At 40.4% G+C, this 24,274-nt stretch overlaps 1 protein-coding gene across 1 annotated transcript; it reads left to right on the top strand.

The window, feature by feature from the left end:
* The first annotated feature begins 679 nt into the window (after positions 1-679).
* Positions 680-2,128, top strand: CAPZA3 (capping actin protein of muscle Z-line subunit alpha 3). The gene has a single exon (XM_069585611.1). The coding sequence runs from the start codon at positions 1,218-1,220 to the stop codon at positions 2,115-2,117; it is 900 nt and encodes a 299-aa protein (XP_069441712.1). The 5' UTR covers positions 680-1,217; the 3' UTR covers positions 2,118-2,128.
* The last annotated feature ends 22,146 nt before the right edge of the window (positions 2,129-24,274 follow it).

Below are 24,274 nucleotides of genomic sequence, written 5' to 3'. Positions count from 1 at the left end.
AATCATGAAAAGTACCGGTAAAAACTGTTCAACAATACACTCAATTTCAAATTGTTAGAACTAATGGGAAGCCCTTCAATTTAATGGCTGTGACTTAATATGGCAAAGCTCATGTTACAAGAAAAAGATACAGGAAGCTAGGGAAATTTAAAAAAAAAAAAAAAAACTCAGGATGTAAAAAGGAGGAAGCAGTTTACACTCAAATGGGAGAAACAAGCTCAGGAGTCTTCAGAGGGGGATAAGTCAAGAGAAAGGAAAGAGGAACAGAAAGGACTTCTGAGTGGATATTTGTTCTCCATATTTTCATGACCTGAAGTTTCGTTTCTCCTCACTTAGAAGCTTCTCCCCATTATGAGTTGTCACAGGTTCCAAATATAATTAACTCCGCCCATTGGCAAGAAAGGGATTCCTTGAAACTCATCCGCTGTTACCACTGCCCCTTTTCTAGAAAGAAAGCAGAAAACACAGTGGTTTGTTGCCTTTGTTCTTTGCAGTTAGCGCAACACTTAAATCCCCCAGAGACTGTATGGAGGTTTGTGGTCTCTGTACTTCACTGCCCTTAAAATTTTTCTGGCTTCTTGCTTATGTTCTGACCATTTCCAAACCCACAATGTTTATAAGAGAGGCAACCATTGCCGTCTGGCATTTTCCCATGAACAGCCATCGTCTCTCATTTTATTTTTACTATTTTGTTTAAACCCCTCAAACCTTTCAGGATAACATGCTTCCACTGGGTTTGGACAGTTATTCTGACGGCCTGATTGCAAATCACTGCCATTGTGGTCCCCAAAGGGTCAAAGAGCTTCCAAATACTCCCTAGAAACTCTGGGTTGCTTATCATAGATCTACGACCACCTATGGAATAAACACACCACTTTATGAAGAAGGCTGTTCTGGAGGCTAAGTTCTTAAAAAATCTTCAAAATTCGTATCGCTGGTTGGCTGGGCACCACGCTGTCAGGTGACTGTCATGTTTTCCTTTGGGTCCAAACACCCATTGTGATCTCATCAAAAGTTCCATACTTCACAGAGCAAGCTCCTCTATGACTTCATCAGGAGACTCAGAGCTGGCCAGACAACCTGTTTTTGGCATGGTCAGACATGGTAATCTTAAGCTTGAATGTTTAACACCTGGATGGGAAAGGCGCCCCATGGAATGTTCTCTCATCCTCTGAACACTGTTTATTCCAGAAGCTCTGCTTCTGCCACAACCAAACATGTCACGTAGCACTCTGAGTAGGAAAGAGAAAGAAAAAGTAATTCGCAGACTACTGATACAGGCTCCTCCAGGGGAATTTGTAAATGCCTTTGATGATCTCTGTCTGCTTATCCGTGATGAAAAACTCATGCACCATCAAGGGGAGTGTGCGGGGCACCAACACTGCCAAAAATATTCTGTCCCACTCAGCATCGATGGGAATGCTGTCCTCCTGTCTCACCACAATGTCGTGGGCGACTACAGGTTTTTCGACTACCAGAGCAAACTTTCTTTCAAATTTGATCTGCTTCAAAACCAGTTAAAGGACATCCAGAGTCATGGAATCATTTGGAATGAGACGGAGTACCTGAGGGCTGTAGTTCTGTGCGCCTTGAAGCTGTATGTGAACGACCACTACCCAAAGGGAAACTGCAACGTGCTGAGAAAAACAGTGAAAAATAAGGAGTTCTTGATCGCCTGCATCGAAGACCACAGCTATGAAACAACAGACTACTGGAATGGGCTTTGGAAATCAAAATGGATTTTCCAAGTCAATCCATTTCTAACCCAGGTAACAGGGAGAATTTTTGTGCAAGCTCACTACTTCAGGTGTGTCAACCTACATGTCGAAATCTCGAAGGACCTGAAAGAAAGCTTGGAGGTAGTGAACCAAGCTCAGCTGGCCCTAAGTTTCGCAAGGCTTGTGGAAGAGCAAGAGAATAAATTTCAAGCTGCAGTGTTGGAAGAACTACAGGAGTTATCGAATGAAGCTCTGAGAAGAATTCTACGAAGAGATCTTCCAGTGACCCGTACTCATATTGACTGGCAGAGGATACTCTCTGACTTGAATCTGGTGATGTATCCTAAATTAGGGTATGTCATTTATTCAAGGAGTGTGCTATGCAACTGGATAATATAAAGGATTGCTCCTGGTAACTGTCTTGATCTGATTCAGTTGTGTTTCCGGGGATGGGGGGTGGGGGAGGCACGGAGGTTATTCTCCTAAAGTTGAGAAGCCACCAGATATGTCCATCACTTGGCAGATGTAAATTTGGGGGCGATTTTTGGTTTTACTTTTTTTAGCGGGGGCACATCACACAGTCTGTAGGAACTTGTTTCCCCAGCCTAGGACTGAACCCAAGCCTTCAGCAGTTGAAAGCAGAGTCCTGACCACTGGACTGCCAAGGAATTTCAGATGAAAGTTTAAATTAGGGACAAGTCTTCCAAATCATTTTATTCAAGGAATATTTACCAGTAACTCAAGGAAAGGGTGATGGTAATGTGTTTCATGGTAGTGACAATCATAAAGCCAGAAACATTTATTAGAAACTAAAATGACTTCGTAGAATGTGGCATCCCAGAAGTATTAATATATGTGGCCAGGGTTAAGGTTGTGTGAGTGTGTGTAGGCATGACTTTTGACTTTCTTTGTAACTGGAGAAGGCATGCAAACAAAAGTCATTCTACAAATGATAATTCACCTAACTCAACTCACCAATAAGGGGGTAGATTTCAGTCAGTGACATTAGGGTTGGATGGTCCACGAAACCAACAAATATCCAAAATCTAGCTGATATGAAGGACTACTGGACCCATGGCCACTCCCCCTCATACCCCAACCCCTCAAAAGAATCTGGAATTACTCTAATCTCTAATTCTTTTCTTCAAAGAATCAAGTAGAAAAGCTTGACTCCCAAGCTTATATAGTCTAGCTCTTGTGAAGTCATTTATAAAAGAATTTCATGCTGAACCCTGTGCTAGGTGATTTACAACAAATTTTTTGTCATTAGGCTGCTACTAGTGGTAATCTCATTTTATATGAGAAGAATCTAAAAATTGAGTCACTTAATTCATCCAGGCATATGGTAAGTGATGCGTGTTACTGACCCCTAGTACTCTTAATAACCTCTAGGGCAGGGTCCCCAATCTCCAGGATCTAATGTCTGATGATCTGAGGTGCAGCTGATGTAATAATAATAGAAATAAAGTGCATAATAAATGTAATGTGCTCAAATCATCCTGAAACCTCCTCCTACCCCTGGTCTGTGGAAAAACTCTTCCATGAAACTGGTCCCTGGTGCCAAAAAGGTTGGACTCCACTGCTCTAAAGCATTGCAGCTCTCAGGGGAAGCCTGTTTCATTAAAAGTTGTGAACTCTACTCTGCAATGACTCAGGTAAGCATTCTACCCAAAGGATACCACTCCCAAGGGAACTAGAACTGATGGGTCTCTGTTTTCTAGCCAACCAGTCCCCTATCGCTTGTCCCAGCAATGTTACTGACCACTTTGTCTGTTCTTTAAGAATTCCAAATCTAAACCTCTCTACTAAGATTGCAGCTGAGCAGTAGCTGGGTCCCAGCCCCACACCCAACTTATGTGGTAAGCTTTATAGTTTGGACCCATGCAACTGAAAAAAAAAGGTCAAATTCTATTTAATGAACATTGGAGCCAATGTTTAAGGTTCCTCTACAAAAATGTCTAAATTTCATACCTCTCTTAATTGGTGGTAGATCTTAGAGAATCTCAGGAGGGTGACCCAGGGTATATCTTTAAAACAACTTCTCCGTACCCATCCTCAGATTCTGACTTATTAGGTCAGCAAATCTACATCTTGAGCAATTATAGTGATGATTCTGATACAAGGGGCTATAGGATCACATTTTAAGATATTATTGCTCTACTCTTAAAGTAACACATCCCTACTTTCCATTTACTTAATTGAAATCATTTCCTATACAACTACTGCCCATTGAAGGCTACTTCTACTCCTTCACTGGATTCACACACAGGCCAAAGACATATGTCTGCCTTCATTTGCCATGTTAAAAATTTAAGGAAAAACACTAAAGAAAAGCAACAAAGAAAAGTGCTCTCATTGCACTAAAATATACCCATCTGACAAATTCTTTCACAAAAATCTGAATTGACATTATGGTTATATATGGAAACATTGATACTACAGATAGGTCCAGCGTAAGACTTACTGTTTCATGGGACAATCACAGAAGCATGTAATGCCTACTCTAACACAGGGGTTTTTATTTTTATTTTATGCATACAAATATCCCCTCCCTCTTGAGCCTCTCCCCATCCTCCATCCCCCATCCTCCACCCAGTCCATCACAGAGCACCAAGCTGAGCTCGCTGTGCTATAGAGCAGTTTCCCACTAGCTACCTATTAACACAGGGTATTTAAAATAATATTTATTGCTATTTCTGAATATAAAAGTCACATGTACAAATCATAAAAATGCATAAAGTGTAAAGCATATTGGCCTATTTCCTTGCATCCAATTTTATGGAATTGCTTTAAATATTAAGGATATACAGCATATAAAAATTTGTATCCTGTACTTTTTATATAATTTCCTGTATCATGTTGTCCCATGTCATTAAAACTCCTTGAGCAAATACTTTTAATTATTTACATGCTACTCATATTTTCATGTGCAATAACAAGACAAGCACTTCTCTATTGATACATAATTTAAATTTTTAGCATTTTATTTCTGTTATTAATTAGGCTACAGTATCTCTGTGTATAAAGCTTTGCCCACATTCTACATTATTTCCCTTAAGATAAATTCCCTAAAATCACATATTGAAAAGATATGAACATATAAATGTTCTTAGTACATATTGCCAAATTGTTTTCCAGACAGATTTAACAATTTATATTCCCATCGGTAGCATAAGAGTGCCTCGCTAAAATCTTGGCAATGCTAAATATCAAATTTTTCTTTGAAAGGCAACATACTTTAAAGTAAAACAAGTATAAAAGGTATTTCACTAACTTATGCTCAGTTTAGTCGCTCAGTCGTGTCCGACGCTTTTTCAGACCCGATGAACTGCAGCACGCCGGGCCTCCCTGTCCATCACCAAATCCTAGAGTTTACACAAACTCATGTCCATTTAGTTGGTGATGCCATCCAACCATCTCATCTTCTGTCGTCCCCTTCTCCTCCTGCCTTCAATCTTTTCCAGCATCAGGGTCTTTTCCAATGAGTCAGCTCTTTGCATCAGGTGGCCAAGGTATTGAGTTTCAGCTTCAGCATCAGCCCTTCCAATGAATATTCAGGACTGGTCTCCTTTAGAATGGACTGGTTGGATCTCCTTGCAGTCCAAGGGACTCTCAAGAGTCTTCTCCAACACCACAGTTCAAAACCATCAATTCTTCGGCGCTCAGCATTATTTATAGTCCAACTCTCATATCCATACATGACTATTGGAAAAACCATAGGTTTGTCTAGACAGAATTTTGTTGGCAAAGTAATGTCTCTGCTTTTCAATATGCTATCTAGGTTGGTCATAGCTTTTCTTCCAAGGAGCAAGCGTCTTTTAATTTCATGGCTGCAGTCACCATCTGCATTGATTTTGTAGCCCAATAAATAAAGTCTCTCACTGTTTCCACTGTTTCCCCATCTATTTGCCATGAAGTGATGAGACTAGATGCCATGATCTTCATTTTCTGAGTGTTGAGCTTTAAGCCAACCTTTTCACTCCTCTTTGACTTTCATCAGGAGGCCCTTTAGTTCTTCTTCACTTTCTGCCATAAGGGTGGTATCATCTGCATATCTGAGGTCACTGATATTTCTCCCAGAAATCTTGATTCCAGCTTGTGCTTCATCCAGCCCAGCATTTCTCATGATGTACTCTGCATATAAGATAATAAAGCAGGCTGACAATATACAGCCTTGATGTACTCCTTTCCCTTTTTGGAAACAGTCTGTTCCATGTCCAGTTCTAACTGTTGCCTCCTGAACTGCACACAGATTTCTCAAGTGGCAGGTCAGGTGGTCTGGTATTCCCATCTCTTTCAGAATTTTCCACAGTTTGTTGTGATCCACACAATCAAAGCCTTTGGCATAGTCAAGAAAGTAGATGTTTTTCTGGAACTCTCTTGCTTTTGTGATGATCCAATGGATATTGAATCTCTGGTCCCTCTGCCTTTTCTAAAACCAGCTTGAACATCTGGAAATTCAAAGTTCACTTACTGTTGAAGACTGACTTGGAGAATTTTGAGCATTACTTTACTTGCCTGTGAGATGAGTGCAATTGTGTAGTAGTTTGAGCATTCTTTAGCATTGCCTTTCTTTGGGATTGGAATGAAAACTGACCTTTTCCAGTCCTGTGGCCATTGCTGAGTTTTCCAAATTTACTGGCATATTGAGTGCAGCACTTTCACAGCATCATCTTCCAGGATTTGAAATAGCTCAACTGGAATTCCATCACCACCACTAGCTTTGTTCATAATAATGCTTCCTAAGGCCTACTTAACTTCACATTCCAGAATGTCTGGCTCTAGGTTGGTAATCACACCATCATGATTATCTGGGTCATGATTATCTTTTTTGTACGGTTCTTCTGTGTATTCTTGCCACCTCTTCTTAATATCATCTGCTTCTGTTAGGTCCCTACCATTTCTGTCCTTTATTGAGCCCATCTTTGCATGAAATGTTCCCTTGGTATCTCTAATTTTCTTGAAGAGATCTCTAGTCTTTCCCATTCTACTGTTTTCCTCTATTTCTTTGCACTGATCGCTGAGGAAGGCTTTCTTATCTCTCCTTGCTATTCTTTGGAACTCTGCATTCCGATGGGTATATCTTTCCTTTTCTCCTTTGCTTTTGGCTTCTCTTCTTTTCTCAGCTATTTGTAAGGCCTCCTCAGACAGCCATTTTGCCTTTTTGCATTTCTTTTTCTTGGGGATGATCTTGATCCCCGCCTCCTGTACAATGTCACGAACCTCCATCCAAAGTTCTTCAGGTACTCTGTCTATCAGATCTAATCACTTGAATCTGTTTGTCACTTCCACTGCATAACTGTAAGGGATTTGATTTGGGTCATACCTGAATGGTCTAGTGGTTTCCCCTACTTTCATCATTTTAAGTCTGAATTTGGCAATAAGGAGTTCATGATCTGAGCCACAGTCAGCTCCCAGTCTTGTTTTTGCTGACTGGAGAAGACTCTTGAGAGTCCCTTGGACTGCAAGGAGATCCAACCAGTCCATTCTGAAGGAGATCAGCCCTGGGATTTCTTTGGAAGGAATGATGCCAAAGCTGAAACTCCAGTACTTTGGTCACCTCATGCGAAGAGTTGACTCATTGGAAAAGACTCTGATGCTGGGAGGGATTGGGGGCAGGAAGAGAAGGGGACGACCGAGGATGAGATGGCTGGATGGCATCACGGACTCAATGGACGTGAGTCTGAGTGAACTCCGGGATTTGATGATGGACAGGGAGGCCTGGCGTGCTGCGATTCATGGGGTTGCAAAGAGTCGGACACAACTGAGGGACTGAACTGAATTGAACTGAACTGAACTGTATAGAGCTTCTCCATCTTTGGTTGCAAAGAATATAATCAATCTGATTTCGGTATTGACCATCTGGTGATGTCCATGTGTAGAGTCTTCTCTTGTGTTGTTGGAAGAGGTTGTGTGCTATGACCAGTGTGTTCTCTTGGCAAAACTCTATTAGCCTTTGCCCTCCTTCATTCTGTACTCCTTCTAACTTATGCTGCCCTCTACCTAAAAGCATGCCCACAGTGATATTATTTAGTAGTTATTTTCTTTATATGAAGGCTGGAATAGTCAGAAAAATCTACAGTTACTACCTCTTCTCTGAATAATTATCACACACATACACAAATACATTTATATTTAAAGCTGGATATGGATACAAACACATGTACGTATGCCTACACATATACATGGGTTTCCCAGGCGGCACCAGTAGTAAAGAAACTGCCTGTCAATGCAGGAGATGTAAGAGATGCGGGTTCAATCCCCAAGTTGGGAAGATCCCCGGGAGGATGACATTGGAAACCACTCCAGTATCCTTGCCTGGAGAATCCCATGGACAGAGGAGCCTGGTGGGCTAAAGTCCAAAGGGTCGCAAAGAGTCGGACATGACTGAAACGATTTAGCATGCATGCATACAGGCATATGCACACAGACACACAATGCTTCAGATTCTGAAGACTCAGTGTGATATTTTTCTTAATATTCTAGTTTTTTCTCCTTCTCAATGCTATTTCCACCTGGACTGTTATCTCCTTAAAAACATGGACCTTGTTTATCCCAGGTATCTAGTTTATAATTGTCTGTGTTAAGATACGTACTCAACGAATGAATGAATGAATGAACAAAGCAGGATAACAGACACATGAAGCACGGTAGACTTCATCAGGCTTGAGGTTTATTTTGTAAACTGTGAATCACTGCTGTCCCTTTAAGAGCCATGCATTCCTCTGCCTATTACCAAGACTGACACTGGGACTCTTCATACTAAGGCAGTTGATTGCTTTCTGAAGCTGCCTCAAGCTCTGATGAAAACCTTTGCTCTTTTCCCACTCCCAGTGGAGAGAGATTGTTTCCTCCAACATGTTTAAGAAAATCAAGTTCTCCAAAAATGATGTACAGTATTTTTTTTCTAATGTTACATCATTCCTACACTAAATAAACAACTTTCTTCCTTTACTAGCAAGACACATGCTTTCAAAAAGAGCTGAGACAGCTTCTCTTCTCTGCACTTAAAAAGATACTTATTTCCTTCTCCTTCCTAACAGTCACCAAAGTCATGTATGTTCCCTTTGAGGCACGTTCTTCTTGCACACCTGATCCTAAATCCTTGATCTTTCGTCATCCAGGCTCTTGATTCATCGGGGTTTTTTTTTTTTTTTTCCTTGACTCTTCACATTTTCTACCCTCTTAGCTTCTCTCCTCTATAAGCTAATGTGTGTGTATGTTAGTCATTCATTCATGTCCAATTCTTTGTGACCCCATGGACTATAGCTCACCAGGCTCCTCTGTCCATGGGATTCTCCAGACAAGATATTGGAGTGGGTAGCCATCCCTTCTCCAGGGGATCTTCCTGACCCTGGGATTGAACCCAGGCCTCCTGCATTGCAGGCAGATTCTTTACCACCTGAGCCACCAGGGAAGCCCACAAGCAAACATACTCAGTTCCAATTATCCTGAAAAATAAAATCTTCCCTAAAAAAACAAAATCTTCTCAGGTCCTTTCACTGTGAAACTTTTCAAAAGATTACCCTACTCTTAGCTTTTGTTCTGTTTCCTTACCACTTATTATTTTCTTAAAGGAATAGGTTTAATTAAGACTGTGCTATGTTCTAGGCATTCTACCAAACAATTTCACCTGCCTCATTGAATTCTTATAAGAATCATACAACAGGGAATTATTTTTTACACTTTAGAAAACTAGGAATATTCTTAAGAAATTTGGCCAAATTGACACAGCTGGTAAGTGACAGAACTGCGAGTCCAATTTAGGTATGTCACACTTCAAAATTCCTGCCCTTAACTCTGTGGCTTCTGGCCCAGGAGTATACTGAAAATCCATTCTTGCAAGTTTTCAGTATCATCATTCTTCATTCCAATGACCTCCCCTCAGTCATCATCATGGGAACTTGACTACTTCTTTATCCTGAAAAGCTTTTCTTTCCACAGTTCTAACTGCATCCTAGTCTCCTCCTCCTCTAAGTCTTTTCATTTTTCCTCTTCCACTGTACCCCACACTCAATCAGACACAGGCATCCTCCAAACTTTAGCTCTCCATTCTCTTCCTCTTACATGATCACCCTCACGCACCAAGGTTTTCAGCAACCAACCTTTTCTTCATAATATTCGGCTACAACAGTACTGGATACTCACAGTCCACACCTATGATAAAGAAGCTCTTCAAAACAGTATTTTTTATAGCATATGTGTCTTCTCTTTGCTCTTGGCTTTCAAACTTGCTTATTTTTTCCATTTTATTATTGAAATTGTTGCTAAGCATTAAGATACAACCTTGACCACATCTCCCAGGGTAGCTTCACATGAACACATCTCCCAGTTACACCTGACCTCCAAGAACATCACGTCCTGACACAGCTACCCCTTGATCCACACTCCATCCCACCATCCCTCCAACCCTGGCCACCTATGTTCTACAAACAAAAACAAGACATCTACCAAATAACCTTAGAGATGACCCAATCAACTTGACTGTGCCTCCCTTATATATTTCAATATTACCTAGAAGTCCTACTTAGTGAGTGAGTGAAGTTCCTCAGTCGTGTCTGACTCTTTGCGACCCCATGGACTGTAGCCTACCAAGCTCCTCTGTCCATGGGATTTTCCAGGCAATAGTACTGGAGTGGGTTGCCATTTCCTTCTTATAGTGTGTCAAAGGCAGAAATTTCAGAATTAAGTTTTTATTCTTTCCTGCCTCTCTCCTCTTCAATAATATGATTTTTTCCTGCTTTAGAATCTCTGTCTTACCATTAATTCAAGGTCAAAACTTCGGGCATCTTTAACTTTCTTCCTATTTCCCCAAATCCAATTAGTCATTGTATCTTTTTATTACTATTCTTTGAAGTATTTTTCTTATTTTTTCCCTTTCTCATTTATCAGTAAATTTTATTACTTCTCATATATCATGTTTTCTAACTAGCCTTCTTTTATTTCCTTTTTAATACCTCTTCTCTGAGATGCTGCCAAATTAATTTTCATAAACCTTAACTGATTATTCACTGGTGTTACAATCTTAATCAAATACTTTTAGAAAATATCTACTGACTAGGGGTTACATTTTAAATTTCCTGGCTTAGCATTCCAAGGTCCTCCATGACCCAAATGCCCCTGTATATTCCATGGATTTAATATGGCTAAACTGGACTTTAGGATTGGACTTAAACACCTTTTCCAAAAAGCCCATGAGAAGCTTCATCACAAATACTCTCTTCATTTCCTACATGTAAATACCTACTTTCTCTAATTTTACCATGAAACTTTCCCATCCTAATTTGAATATGAGACATCTGTGTTTGTCCTATTCCTCTTAATACACTAACGAAGGGATTTTGCTTCATTCATACACAATGTAGTGGAAATCTATGAAATTTTGAGTCAGAATATCTAAATTTGAGTTCTGATTCTACCAATCATCTCTTTTGTAACAAAACACAAGGTTAAAATATATGATTTCTTTGATACCCAATTGTTCCATTTGTTAAATGCATGATGTTTTATATATAATGTGTGAGCAATAAATGGTTAGTGTAAATATCCCATAGAGGAGAGCTTCCTATAAGTCTCTCAGGTTGGCCAGAGCTTCACAAGCAGTATTTCCTAAAGATAAGAGAAAGGATCTGAGAGCATCATTCCTCAATTCAACCAAAGCTCTCTGCCTTCTGGGAACTGTTTACCAGTATCTCTGATTTGGAGATGCAGATTAATATTTTAAAGATGTTTCATAGTGTCTGGCACAAGATAAAAATATAATTCCCATGCTATATTTTCCTGGAAATAAATTCTTTGTATCTTATTATATGCCAAATGAAAGTAGATCCCTTGAGGAAGCGCTGCATCTGAGATAAGGAGCAGCGGATGTGCTTTACTGGAGCAGCCGTGAAGAGAGACCCCACGTCCAAGGTAAGAGAAACCCAAGTAAGACAGTAGACACTGAGAGAGGGGATCAGAGGGCAGACAGACTGAAACTACAATCACAGACAACTAGCCAATCTGATCACACAGACCACAGCCTTGTCTAACTCAATGAAACTAAGCCATGCCATGTGGGGCCACCCAAGATGGCCATGTCATGGTGGAGAGGTCTGACAGAATGTGGTCCACTGGAGAAGGGAATGCCAAACCACTTCAGTATTCTTGCCTTGAGAATCCCATTAACAGTATGAAAAGTCAAAAAGATAGGACACTGAAAGACAAACTCCCCAGGTCAGTAAGTGTCCAATATGTTACTGGAGATCAGTGGAAAAATAACTCCAGAAAGAATGAAGGGATGGAGTCAAATCAAAAACAACACCCAGTTGTGAATGGAACTGGTGATGGAACCAGGGTTCAATGCTGTAAAGAGCAATACTGCATAGGAACCTGGAATGTCAGGTCCATGAATCAGGGCAAATTGGAAGTGGTCAAATAGGAGTTCACAAGAGTGAACATCGACATTCTAGCAATCAGTGAACTAACATGGACTGGAATTAGTGAGTTTAAATCAGATGACCATTATATCTACTTCTGTGGGCAGGAATCCCTTAGAAGAAATGGAGTGGCCATCATGGTCAACAAAAGAGTCCAAAATGCAGTACTTGGATGCAGTCTCAAAAATGATAGAATGATCTCTGTTTGTTTCTAAGGCAAACCATTCAATATCACAGTAATCCAAGTCTATGCTCAGACCAGTAACACTGAAAAAGCTGAAGTTGAACAGTTCTGTGAAGACCCACAAGACCTTCTAGAACTAACACCCAAAACAGATGTTCTTTTCACTATAGGGGACTAGAATGCAAAAGTAGGAAGTCAAGAAACACTTGGAGTAATAGGCAAATTTGGCCTTGGAGTACAGAATGAAGCAGGGCAAAGGCTGATAGAGTTCTGCCAAGAGAACACACTGGTCATAGCAAACACTCGCTTCCAACAACACAAGAGAAGACTCTACACATGGACATCAGCAGGCAGTCACACCGAAATCAGATTGATTATATTCTTTGCAGCCAAAGGTGGAGAAGCTCTATACAGTCAGCAAAAACAAGACTGGGAGCTGACTGTGGTTCGGACCATTAACTCCTTATTGCCAAATACAGACTGAAATTGAAGAAAGTGGAGAAAACCACTAGACCATTCGGGTATGACCTAAATCAAATCCCTTATGACCATACAGTGGAAGTGAGAAATAGATTTAAGGGACTAGATCTGATAGACAGAGTGCCCAATGAACTCTGGATGGAAGTTCGTGACATTGTACAGGAGACAGGAATCAAGACCATCTCCAAGAAAAACAAATGCAAAAACAGCAAAATGGCTGTCTGAGGAGGCCTTACAAATAGCTGAGAAAAGAAGGGAAGCAAAAAGCAAAGGAGAAAAGGAAAGATATACCCATTTGAATGCAGAGTTCCAAAAAATAGCAAGGAGAGATAAGAAAGCCTTCCTCAGTGATCAATGCAAAGTAATAGAGGAAAACAATAGAATGGGAAAGACTAGAGATCTCTTCAAGAAAATTAGAGATACCAAGGGAACATTTCATGCAAAGATGGGCTCAATAAAGGACAGAAATGGTAGGGACCTAACAGAAGCAGAAGATATTAAGAAAAGGTGGAAAGAATACACAGAAGAACCATACAAAAAAGATCTTCATGAACCCAGATAATCACGATGGTGTGATCACTCACCTAGAGCCAGACATCTTGGAATGTGAAGTCAGGTGGGCCTTAGAAAGCATCACTACGAGCAAAGCTAGTGGAGGTGATGGAATTCCAGTTGAGCTATTTCAAATCCTGAAAGATGACGCTGTGAAAGTGCTACACTTAATATGCCAACAAATTTGGAAAACTCAGCAGTGGCCACAGGACTGGAAAAGGTCACTTTTCATCCCAATCCCTAAGAAAGGCAATGCTAAAGAATGCTCAAACTACTACATAATTGCCGTCATCTCACACACTAGTAAAGTAATGCTTAAAATTCTCCAAGCCAGACTTCAGCAATACGTGAACTGTGAACTTCCAGATGTTCAAGCTGGTTTTAGAAAAGGCAGAGGAACCAGAGATCAAATTGCCAACATCCTCTGGATCATGGAAAAAGCAAGACAGTTCCAGAAAAACATCTATTTCTGCTTTATTGACTATGCCAAAGCCTTTGACTGTGTGGATCACAACAAACTGGAAAATCCTGAAAGAGATGGGAAATCCAGACTACCTGACCTGTCTCTTGAGAAACCTGTATGCAGGTCAGGAAGCAACAGTTAGAACTGGACATGGAACGACAGACTGGTTCCAAATAGGAAAAGGAGTATGTCAAGGCTGTATATTGCCACCCTGCTTATTTAACTTATATGCAGATTATATCATGAGAAACGCTAGGCTGGAAGAAGCACAAGCTGGAATCAAGATTGCCGGGAGAAATATCAATAACCTCAGATATGCAGATGACACCACCCTTATGGCAGAAATTGAAGAAGAACTCAAGAGCCTCTTGATAAAAATGAGAGAGGAGAGTGAAAAAATTGGCTTAAAGCTCAACATTCAGAAAACAAAGATCATGGCATCTGGTCCCATCACTTCATGGCAAATAGATGGGGAAACAGTGGCTGACTTTATTTTGGAGGGCTCCAAAATCACTGCAGATGGTGACTGCAGCCATGAAATTAAAAGGAAAGACTAGAGATCTCTTACTCCTTGGACGGAAAGTTATGACCAACCTTGATAGCATATTCAAAAGCAGACATTACTTTGCCAACAAATCCATCTAGTCAAGGCTATGGTTTTTCCAGTGGTCAGTATGGATGTGAAAGTTGGACTGTGAAGAAAGCTGAGTGCCGAAGAATTGATGCTTTTGAACTGTGGTGTTGCAGAAGATCTTGAAAGTTCCTTGGACTGCAAAGAGATCCAACCAGTCCATCCTGAAGGAGATCAGTCCTGGGTGTCATTGGAAGGACTGACATTGAAGCTGAAACTCCAATACTTTGGCCACCTGATGCGAAGATCTGACTCATTTGAAAAGACCCTGATGCTAGGAAAGATTGAGGGCAGGAGGAGAAGGGGACGACAGAGGATGAGATGGTTGGATGGCATCACCAATTCGGTGGACATGGGTTTGGGTGGACTACGGGAGTTGGTGATGAACAGGGAGGCCTGACATGCTATGGTTCATGGGATCGCAAAGAGTCAGACACGACCTAGCAAGTGAACTGAAGGAAGCTCCAGGGATAAGATTTGCTTTCAAATTTAATCAATCAGGTTTCCCTGGCAGCTCAGTGGTAAAGAACCCACCTGCCAGTGCAGGAGACATGGGTTCAATCTTCCCTGGTCTGGGAAGATACAACATCCCAAGAACAATGAAGGCTTGTGCCACAACTATGGAGTTTGTGCTCTAGAGCCTGGAAGTCACAGCTATTGAAACCCATGAGTCCTAGAGCCCATGCTTCACAACAAGAGAAGCCACTGCAGTGAAAAGCCCATGCATTGCAACTAGAGTAGCCCTCACTCGCTGCAACTAGAGAAGAGCCCGCACAGCAGCAGTGACGACTCAGCACAGCCAAAAATAAATAAATGGATAATTTAGAAATTCATCTATGAATGATGAATGTCCCATTAGGAAACAGATACAAATACAGATAGGATACTTCAAAGAAAGTATAATGAAGGAATTACCCACAAAGATGTGGGAACACAAGGGACAGTGGAATAACATGAGAGCAGTTTACCTCTTTAGATCAGGGTCAGGGAGTGACCACTAGAATGTGGAAGGAGTCAGTATAACGGGTCAACAGAAGAAATGCTGTAACCTTCTGTGGAGGAACACTCCAGCTCAAGGAGACCCCTCAGGAAGAGAGCCAAGGGCATCAGTATACTTCTTTCTCTGGCTTCTGTCAGAGCACCCCTTTGGCAAATCCAGTATTACTCAGCCGTTAAAAAGAATTCATTTGAATCAGTTCTGATGAGATGGATGAAACTGGAGCCGATTATACAGAGTGAAGTAAGCCAGAAAGAAAAACACCAATACAGTATACTAACACATATATATGGAATTTAGGAAGATGGCAATGATGACCCTGTATGCAAGACAGGGAAAGAGACACAGATGTGTATAATGGACTTTTGGACTCAGAGGGAGAGGGAGAGGGTGGGATGATTTGGGAGAATGACATTCTAACATGTATACTATCATGTGAATTGAATCGCCAGTCTATGTCTGACGCAGGATGCAACATGCTTGGGGCTGGTGCATGGGGATGACCCAGAAAGATGTTCTGGGGAGGGAGGTGGGAGGGGGGTTCATGTTTGGGAATGCATGTAAGAATTAAAGATTTTAAAATTTAAAAAATAAAAAACTAAAAATTAAAAAAAAAAAAAAACCAAAAATGAGAGGGCAAGGGAGTGCATGAATAGTCCATACCCATCTGTCTTCCAAGGCCGATAGTTGGGGGGCAGGGGAGGTAAAAGGAAGAAGATGGATCTGGAGGGGCAAATGGAAGATACCAGAGACACATTCATTCATCTGAATATGATTTCTCATACCAGGCAGGTCTTTTGTTTTAGCATGACAAACATCTGGCATTTTCTTAGTACATTTCATCCTTTTGTTCATTTAAAAATGTCATTATTTTGAACAAATAAATATATTTTGTAAAGCTACATAAAAGCTGTGTTTGGAAGGATTTCAAATAATTTTTCTATATACTTCAGTCCATTTTAACTCCCCTGAAAAGGACAACATCTTCTAGGTTATAAATGCAACAGCTTTCCTGAATTAATTTTATTACATAAATATAATACTTATCATACTGTTCTTATTTCCCTAGTCACGTTTTATTCTTATTTTGGAATATGTAAAGTACCTGCACTTTGCAAGCACCATGTCTGTGCACCAAACTCATATGAATAAAAAATAATTTATGGTGTGAATAGGATTTACTAATTGGACAAATTCTTTTTTTTATTCCCAAAGAATGTGATCTGTGACCCTAACAGCATGCAAATGCAGCCCCTCAGTTCAGAGATAGTCAAGGCAAGGGACAATGAAGTAATGCAAAAATTCCATAAACATCATATTTTTTTAGTAGAGATACCTGAACAGTATCCCAATGTTTCCAAAAGATATTTACTAGGTTCACTTCAGCACTTCATTTTATACCTCATTCTTGGATTAAACAATCTTCAATAGCTCAAATGCTTTCAAATTTATTAGAAAATAACAAAAAGAGAAAAATCAAGACACATTTGCCTAACTATTATTATAGCATAACAAATGCCCAAAGTTCAAGAAGGGTCTGAGGTATCTGTCTGGCATTAAATTCACCAAGTCTAGCACTGAAATTCATTGGTCAAACTGATCTCTTCAGAATTTCTAGAAATTCTTGCACTGTGTCATGATTTCTAATGACAAGACCTCATGATACAGAGGAAAATATGATGACAGTGGCTATTTATAGTCACATGGAACCACTCAATACACTTTGTTGGCCACTGACTCTCAGTACACATCTATTCATAGGGAATTTGACTAGAAAATTTGAGCTAAGCTGCATTGACTTAGCTTAGCCTAGGATGTACTTTTATTTTTTAATTAGAGGAAAACTGCTTCACAATATTGTGTTGATTTGGGGATGTACTTCTAATCAGCTACCAACACCCATAGTCACACTGTATTCACTCACCCAAGAAGACCTCATACCAAACCCTTTTGGACTTTGCAGAACAATCTGACCTGGTCCAACTCATCCATATGTGTCTCCTCTTCTTCCTTTTTAAAAGACTAAAATACCAAGATCCTCTGTTATGTTACTGCAAATTTACTTAACTCCAAAATTCTTCTGCAAAATATTTTCATGGACTTCTTACTAACCCTGCTTCCTTTTTACATTCCCATCACTCAATTCCTTCTTTTAAATTAACCTTCAAAAAATAGGTATTTATTAAGAAAAAAATAGGTCTTTATAGATGCATGCCTCAAGAAAAAGGACTTACTTTGGTGAGTCCATTACAGAGTGTGGAATATAATGAGTGTTTGGTAGATTTTTTTTTTTTCTTTTCTTTCTTTTTTTTTTTTTTTTTGAGGACAATTGCTTTACAATGTTGTGTTGGTTTCTGCCATACAAAAATGTGAACCAGTCAGAATTTTATGTATATATTCTCTTCCTCTTGAGCCTCCTTCTCCCATCCCATCCCATCCCTCTAGGTTGTCACAGAGTACCAGGCTGGAATTCCCGGATTATATAGCTGCTTCCTGATAATTATCTCTTTTACACATGACAGGGTAAAGTATGTCAATGCTACCTTCTCAATTCATCCTATTTGTGGAATGTGTAGATGGACAGTCAAATGAATGAATATATTGAAGGGAGAAAATAAACTCTGTTTCCTTTAAATAGATAACTTCTCTACTAAATATTTTAATCTTCAAAGCATCAAGAGATGATGCTGAAAATGCAGGGACAAAGGATGCACCTGACATCCCATATAAAGTTTGAATATGCTGCATATGCCCCTGCTTGGAGAGTCTCGATCTACATTAGTTGAGTATCTTCTGGAATCATTTCTGATTCCTCCTTTTTCCCCTCAACATCCACATCTAACCCATCTGCAAGGTCTATGAGTTTAACCTTTTGAAGAAGATCTGTCTACTTCTCTCCACCACAACCGCTATTACTGTGGACTGTGGCCCCATTGTGTCTCTCAGGAGTACTGCAATTGCCTCCCAATTGACATCTCTGCATCCACTCTTAGACCCATAACCATTCCAACAATGAAGCCAAAATAAGCTTTCAAAAGTATAAATTGATTCCCTGCATACCAATGAGTTAAATGTTCTTAAAGTACAGTCCTCATAAATAGGCCTGCAGAGCCTTTTGACCTTTAGCTGGAACCTCACTCTCAAACTTTATCAACCACTACTTGTCCACCACTCTTGTCCGCTAGGCTCCATCCTCTGCCTTTTCCCTGCCAAACCCTTTCCGACATGAGGGACTTTGTACTTGGAATTTCCTCTGCCTGAAAACATACCCTTCAGCTCTTATGATTAACTCTCTTCACTCTTTAAACCTCAGTTCATGTATCTTCTATCTGAACCTCCTCTAAAGCACTGGCCCTTCCCAGTTCTCCCCAACATCACTAACTTTATTTATTTCATAGTGGGTGCTTGTATGCCCAGTTGCTTCAGTTGTGTCCAGCTGTTTGTGACCCCATGGACTGTAGCCTGCCAAGCTCCTCTGTCCATGGGATTCTCCAGGCAAGAATACTGGAGTAGATTGCCATGTCCTTCTCCTTCCTGACCCAGGGATCCAACCAGCATCTCTTTATGTCTCCTGCATTGGCAGATGAGTTCTTTACCACTGGCACCACCTGGGAAGCACTCATCACCACTAAACTTTTTTAAATTCTGATTTCCTACATTAGAATACAACCCTGTGGGGGCAGCAACCTTGTTTATTTACCAGAACATCCTTAGTACCTAAATAATACCTGACACATGGCAGGGAATAAATATTCACTGAACAAATATGTTTATTTAGGGGATCCTCTTTGAAGTAAAACTTAATAACATTCCACAGACCACAGAAAGTCAAGCATAAGCTGAGAAGTTATCACTTTACATAAGAGGTTGAGGCATATCTTCAAGGAGTTAAGAATTCCTATTCATATATGGGCTTTATAATTCTGACATAAAATATATATGTGCTCAAAAATCCATTACAACTAATGTCAAAGCTATTAGGGGTGTGGGAGTGTGTGCTCAGTCACGGTCAACTCTTTTCGACCCCATGTACTCTAGCCACCAGGTTCCTCTGTCCATGGAATTTCCCAGGCAAGAATACTGAAGTGGGTTGCCATTTCCTCCTCCAGTGGATCTTTTGAAGCAAAGGATCAAACCCACATCTCTTTCATCTCCTTCTTTGGCAGGTTGATTCTTCCCTGGTTACTCAGCAGTAAACAATCAACTTGCCAATGCAAGAGATGTGGGTTCAATACCTGGGTCAGGAAAATCCCCTGGAGGGCATGGCAACCCACTCCAGTATTCTTGTCTGGAGAATCCCATGGACAAAGGAGCCTGGTGGGCTACAGTCCATGGAGTTGCTAAGAGTCGGACATGACTGAGCAGGCACATACACACACACACACACACACACACACACCCCTGGGAAATCCTTTATTTATCTACTGTGTTAATACATTTTAATTAGCCATTATATGTCCTAATTTCTACAAATAATTCTCTCTTGCTTTGGATGTTTCCTTATAACTGATTTCATCCTTGTCTTAAAAAATTGATGTTAAAGTCTTCTGCTGATAAACCCTTCTAAGTTTGAAATATTAAGTGTTTCATAGCATTTTTGGTTCTTTTTTGGACTAAACAACCAACCTTCATACAGCTTTATTTCTTCTTTTAGAGACTGGGAAATTGAAATGAGGCCCTGGGAATTTGAGTGCCTTTTTCAAAATCATGCAGCTTTAATTAACACTATAGTCCTGGGTCCAGGTTACTTTTACATTTTGTTCTATTTTCCCTATTATTTCTAAGTTCACAAGACAAAAATGAGGAGTATATATGGGGTGTGTTTCATGTCCAGCTCTCTGCGGCCTCATGGACTGTAGCCTGCCAGGTTCCTCTGTCCATGAGGTTTTCCAGGCAAGAATACTGGAGTGGGTTGCCGTTTCCTCCTCTGGGGAATCTTTCTGACCCATGCAGGGATTGAATGGATGTCTCTTGTGTCTCCTGGATTGGCAGGCTGATTCTTTACCACTGGGCCATCAGGAAGCCCATGTATGGAGGACTGGATCCAAACGACGATGTTGAGCAACACCTAATTTCAGAGAGGATGCCTGAAAAGACCCACTTCCATTTCTATTACAGTGCAGCAGTTGATTAGCTATTAGTTATGACCTAAATAGAATCAGATACCCGTTTATTTCCCCTTTTGATAATTATCTTTTGATAACTGGAGGAACTTGTCCTAACAAAGAAAATCCTAACAGTTCCATTCCCATTTATGCTACCAACTTGCCTACACGTGGATACTATCCTCCTCCCCTTAAAAAAAAAGGAAAAAAAGACTCTATAATTTCATAGTAAATTGAGGTAACACTAACGCTCATAATTTTAACAGATTTTTTAAAATGCTCTTCATGTGCTTGATGAATGGTGGAATAACACAGCTCTTGAGTGAGAAGCTATAAAGAAGGGAAGTAAACCTTATCCTTCTTCTGTTAATATACTCAATTTGACACAAGAAGCTGCTTAAATTAGACAGAAGAAGACAGCAATCCTAATTTTAAAATGGGCGAAGTATAGCAACAGGCAATCTGGTGTTGGTTTAGATGCTAAGTTGTGTCTGACTCTTGCGACTCCATGGACTGTAGCCTGCCAGGCTCCTCTGTCCATGGGATTTCCCAGGTAAGGATACTGGACTGGATTGCCATCTCCTCCTCCAGGGGCTCTTCCCCACCTAAGAATCGAACCTGCATCTCCTGCCTTCCTACAGTAAAGTAGATTCTTTACTGACTGAGCCAAGATAATCCAAAACAGATAAGAAAAACATGTATAATAATCAAAGAAATGCAAAGTAAAACTACCATTAGTGGTTTTAATTTTAAAAGGCAAAATAGTAGAAGCTGATTTAAGAAAATTATGGTAACAATGTGTATTTGTGTATATGTACAAGTCCCTGTACATGTTTCCATATGCATGCATGTGCGTGTACGTGCCTGTGTGTGTGTGTGTGTGTGTGTGTGTGTGTGTGTGTGTATAGGAACTCTCATATATTATTTCTAGTGGGAAATTAAACAAAAGTTCCTGTTCTCAGGAGCAATCTGGCACTATTTAGTCAAATTAATTGTATGCAGACCCTATGTCCTAGCAATTTCATTCCTGGGTATATTTCCTTCCAAATTTCTCACACATCTCAGGAAGGAAACATGTACAAGGACGCCCACTGCAGTGTTGTTTGTTGCAGCAGGAAGCTAAGCTCGGTTTAGAAGTTGACAAATGATGGATTAAAAGTCAAATGTGGTGGGATTTCCTGGCAGTCTATCAGTTGGGACTCCACGCTTCCACTGCAGGGGGACACGGGTTTGATTCCTGGTCGGGGAACTAAGATCCCACATGCTGCATGGTGCAGCCAAAAAGTAAAGAAATGAATAAATTTTTGAAAAGTTAAACATGGTAAATGCACACCAAAGAATATCATGAATGGCTGGAAGAACAGAGCAAATGTATACGGAACAGTATATGTAAGCTAAATCACTTCAGTCATGTCTGACTCTTTGTGACCCCATGGATTGGAGCCCACCAGGCTCCTCTTTTCACAGGATTTTCCAGGCAAGAATACTGGCATGGGTTGCCATATCCTTCTTGGTGGATGGTACAAGCACACTGCTGGATAAAAGCAAGTAAGATACAATATGATTTGTATCACAAAAACAAATGCAGAGGTTAAACACAGATACTCCAAATAATGCACACTTTTTAAGAACGTATTTTTTAAAATATACATTAAATGCATTAGAATAGTTTCCTATATAGGAAACAAATTGAAAAGTACTACTAATAAACGCACCTGTAAAATAGCTAGTGGGAAGTTGCTATATAACACAGGGAGCTCAACCCAGTGCTCTGTATCAGCCTAGAGGAGTGAGATGGTGGGTGAGGGTGGGAGGGAGGTTCAAGAGGGAAGGGATATACTTATACTTATGGCTGATTCGTGCTGTTGTATGGCAGAAAGCGACATGACATTGTAAAAGCAATTATTATCCAATTAAAATTAAATTCTAGGCTTCCCTGGCAATTCAGTAGTAAATAATTCGCCTCCCAATTTAGAAGATATGGATTCGATCCCTGATCCGGGAAGATCCCACATGCTGAGGAGCAACTGAGCTCGTGTGCCACAAATAATGAGCTCTAGAGCACAAGTGTCGTAACTACCAAAGCATACGGACCCTAGAACCTGTGCTCCTCAACAAGAGTGGCCACTGCAATGAGGAGCCTGCACACTGCAACTTAAGAGTAGCCCCCACTCCCCACAACTAGAGGAAAGCCCACACAGCAGCAAAGACCCATCACAGTCAAAAAGAGGTAAATAAATAAAATTACCAAAAAAAAGAAATTTAAAAAAAATTAAGAAACAGTTGCAGACACAAGAAAAAAGGAAAGAGAAACAGAAGTAAAAAGAGCTTTACTTGGTTAGAAGCAGTGTGAACTTAAAGTCCCCAAAGATGAGCAGAAATACACCCCTGCCAACATGTTCCTCACCATCCCTCACTTTCCGTGGTTTAGAAGGCACCACACTTCATCTCCAGCTCACGTAGCTGTGAAGAGTCCGCAGTAGTGAGACTGAGGCCAAGGACAAGAAAAGGCTGTGCCCTGAATGAAGTTGGGAATGTCACTCACGGGTCTGAGGTTGACTTCCTCAAGATAAGCATGAACTGGGGCAGGAAAAGAAAGTCCATCCTTGTTTTTCTCAAGGGGGTGACTGGCAAGGGTGAGTTTGGCTCCACAGACTGTAATGGGTACCACTGTCTAGGAGAGATCGAAAGAGACCCGGACTTGTGGAAAACTGGAAAGGTGGCATGTTTCATGCCAGGTCAAAAAATTTTAAAAGTCTGATCATAAAGATAGAGCATAGCTTTACTGTGACTGGCACAAAATTGTAACAATTTTCTGTGTAACAAAAGTGCTTTGTCGACATAAATTACCTGCTTCTCCAGTTTCCCTCCTTCTGATCCTCAATTTCGTTCTCTATCTTGTTGCCTCACCTAGCTTCCTGATGGTGAAGAAAATTAGCAGACAGAAGTTTCTGGAACTATTCATTTTTAAATTTTTACTTATTAGAATTCAGTGAATGTGTCAGAAAAAGCAAAACCACAAAGATAAAATCTATTTACCTTTAAGCAGAGTACTGCATTTGAAGGAATTTAGCTGTAAAATTATCCATGATATTTTTCTGAGAAAAATGAGTTGACACTTTTCAGATAAGTACTGGAGGGGCTTTGATGCCCTCCCCATACAATCACATGTATTCTCAAGATGCCCTGGAGTTTATGGCACAAAGTACAGATAGCACAAGACTTGACACTAGAACGTCAATTTATATCCACCCCACAAAACGAGATTCAGAAGAATACAGTGCATTTTTACAGTGAACACTGTAGCTATGGAAAATATTTTGGGCACCCCTATAGCTCAACTCAAAACATATACCATAACTTTTTAATTACATTATTAAAATATGGTTCTTATGCACAGAGGCCAAAAGGTGTTTGGAATGGCTATAGTGAGACAGTACCTTATGGAATCAGCAAGAGATTCTCAGGCAATCCTCTCATCTCCATCCACTGAAGTCCAGAGTTAGAAATCTATGTATTCTATCCATCTAATAAAAAACTATGCCCCTCTGTCTGCATTCCCACCCTATTAGCTTTCCCCTGGGAAAGTGATCATGGAGAAGCTTTTAAGGACGCCACAGTAAACTCTTTCCAAAGGTCTACAGAACATGAGGTCTACAGAACAAAAGTCTGTACGGTCAAAGCTATGGTTTTTCCAGTAGTCACGTACGGATGTGAGAGCAGGAC

The sequence above is a fragment of the Ovis canadensis genome, chromosome 3 (genome assembly GCF_042477335.2).
Source record: "Ovis canadensis isolate MfBH-ARS-UI-01 breed Bighorn chromosome 3, ARS-UI_OviCan_v2, whole genome shotgun sequence".
Classification (NCBI taxonomy): Eukaryota; Metazoa; Chordata; class Mammalia; order Artiodactyla; family Bovidae; genus Ovis; species Ovis canadensis.
Note: the sequence above shows the minus strand (reverse complement) of the source record. Positions and strands in the feature narration are given on the sequence as shown.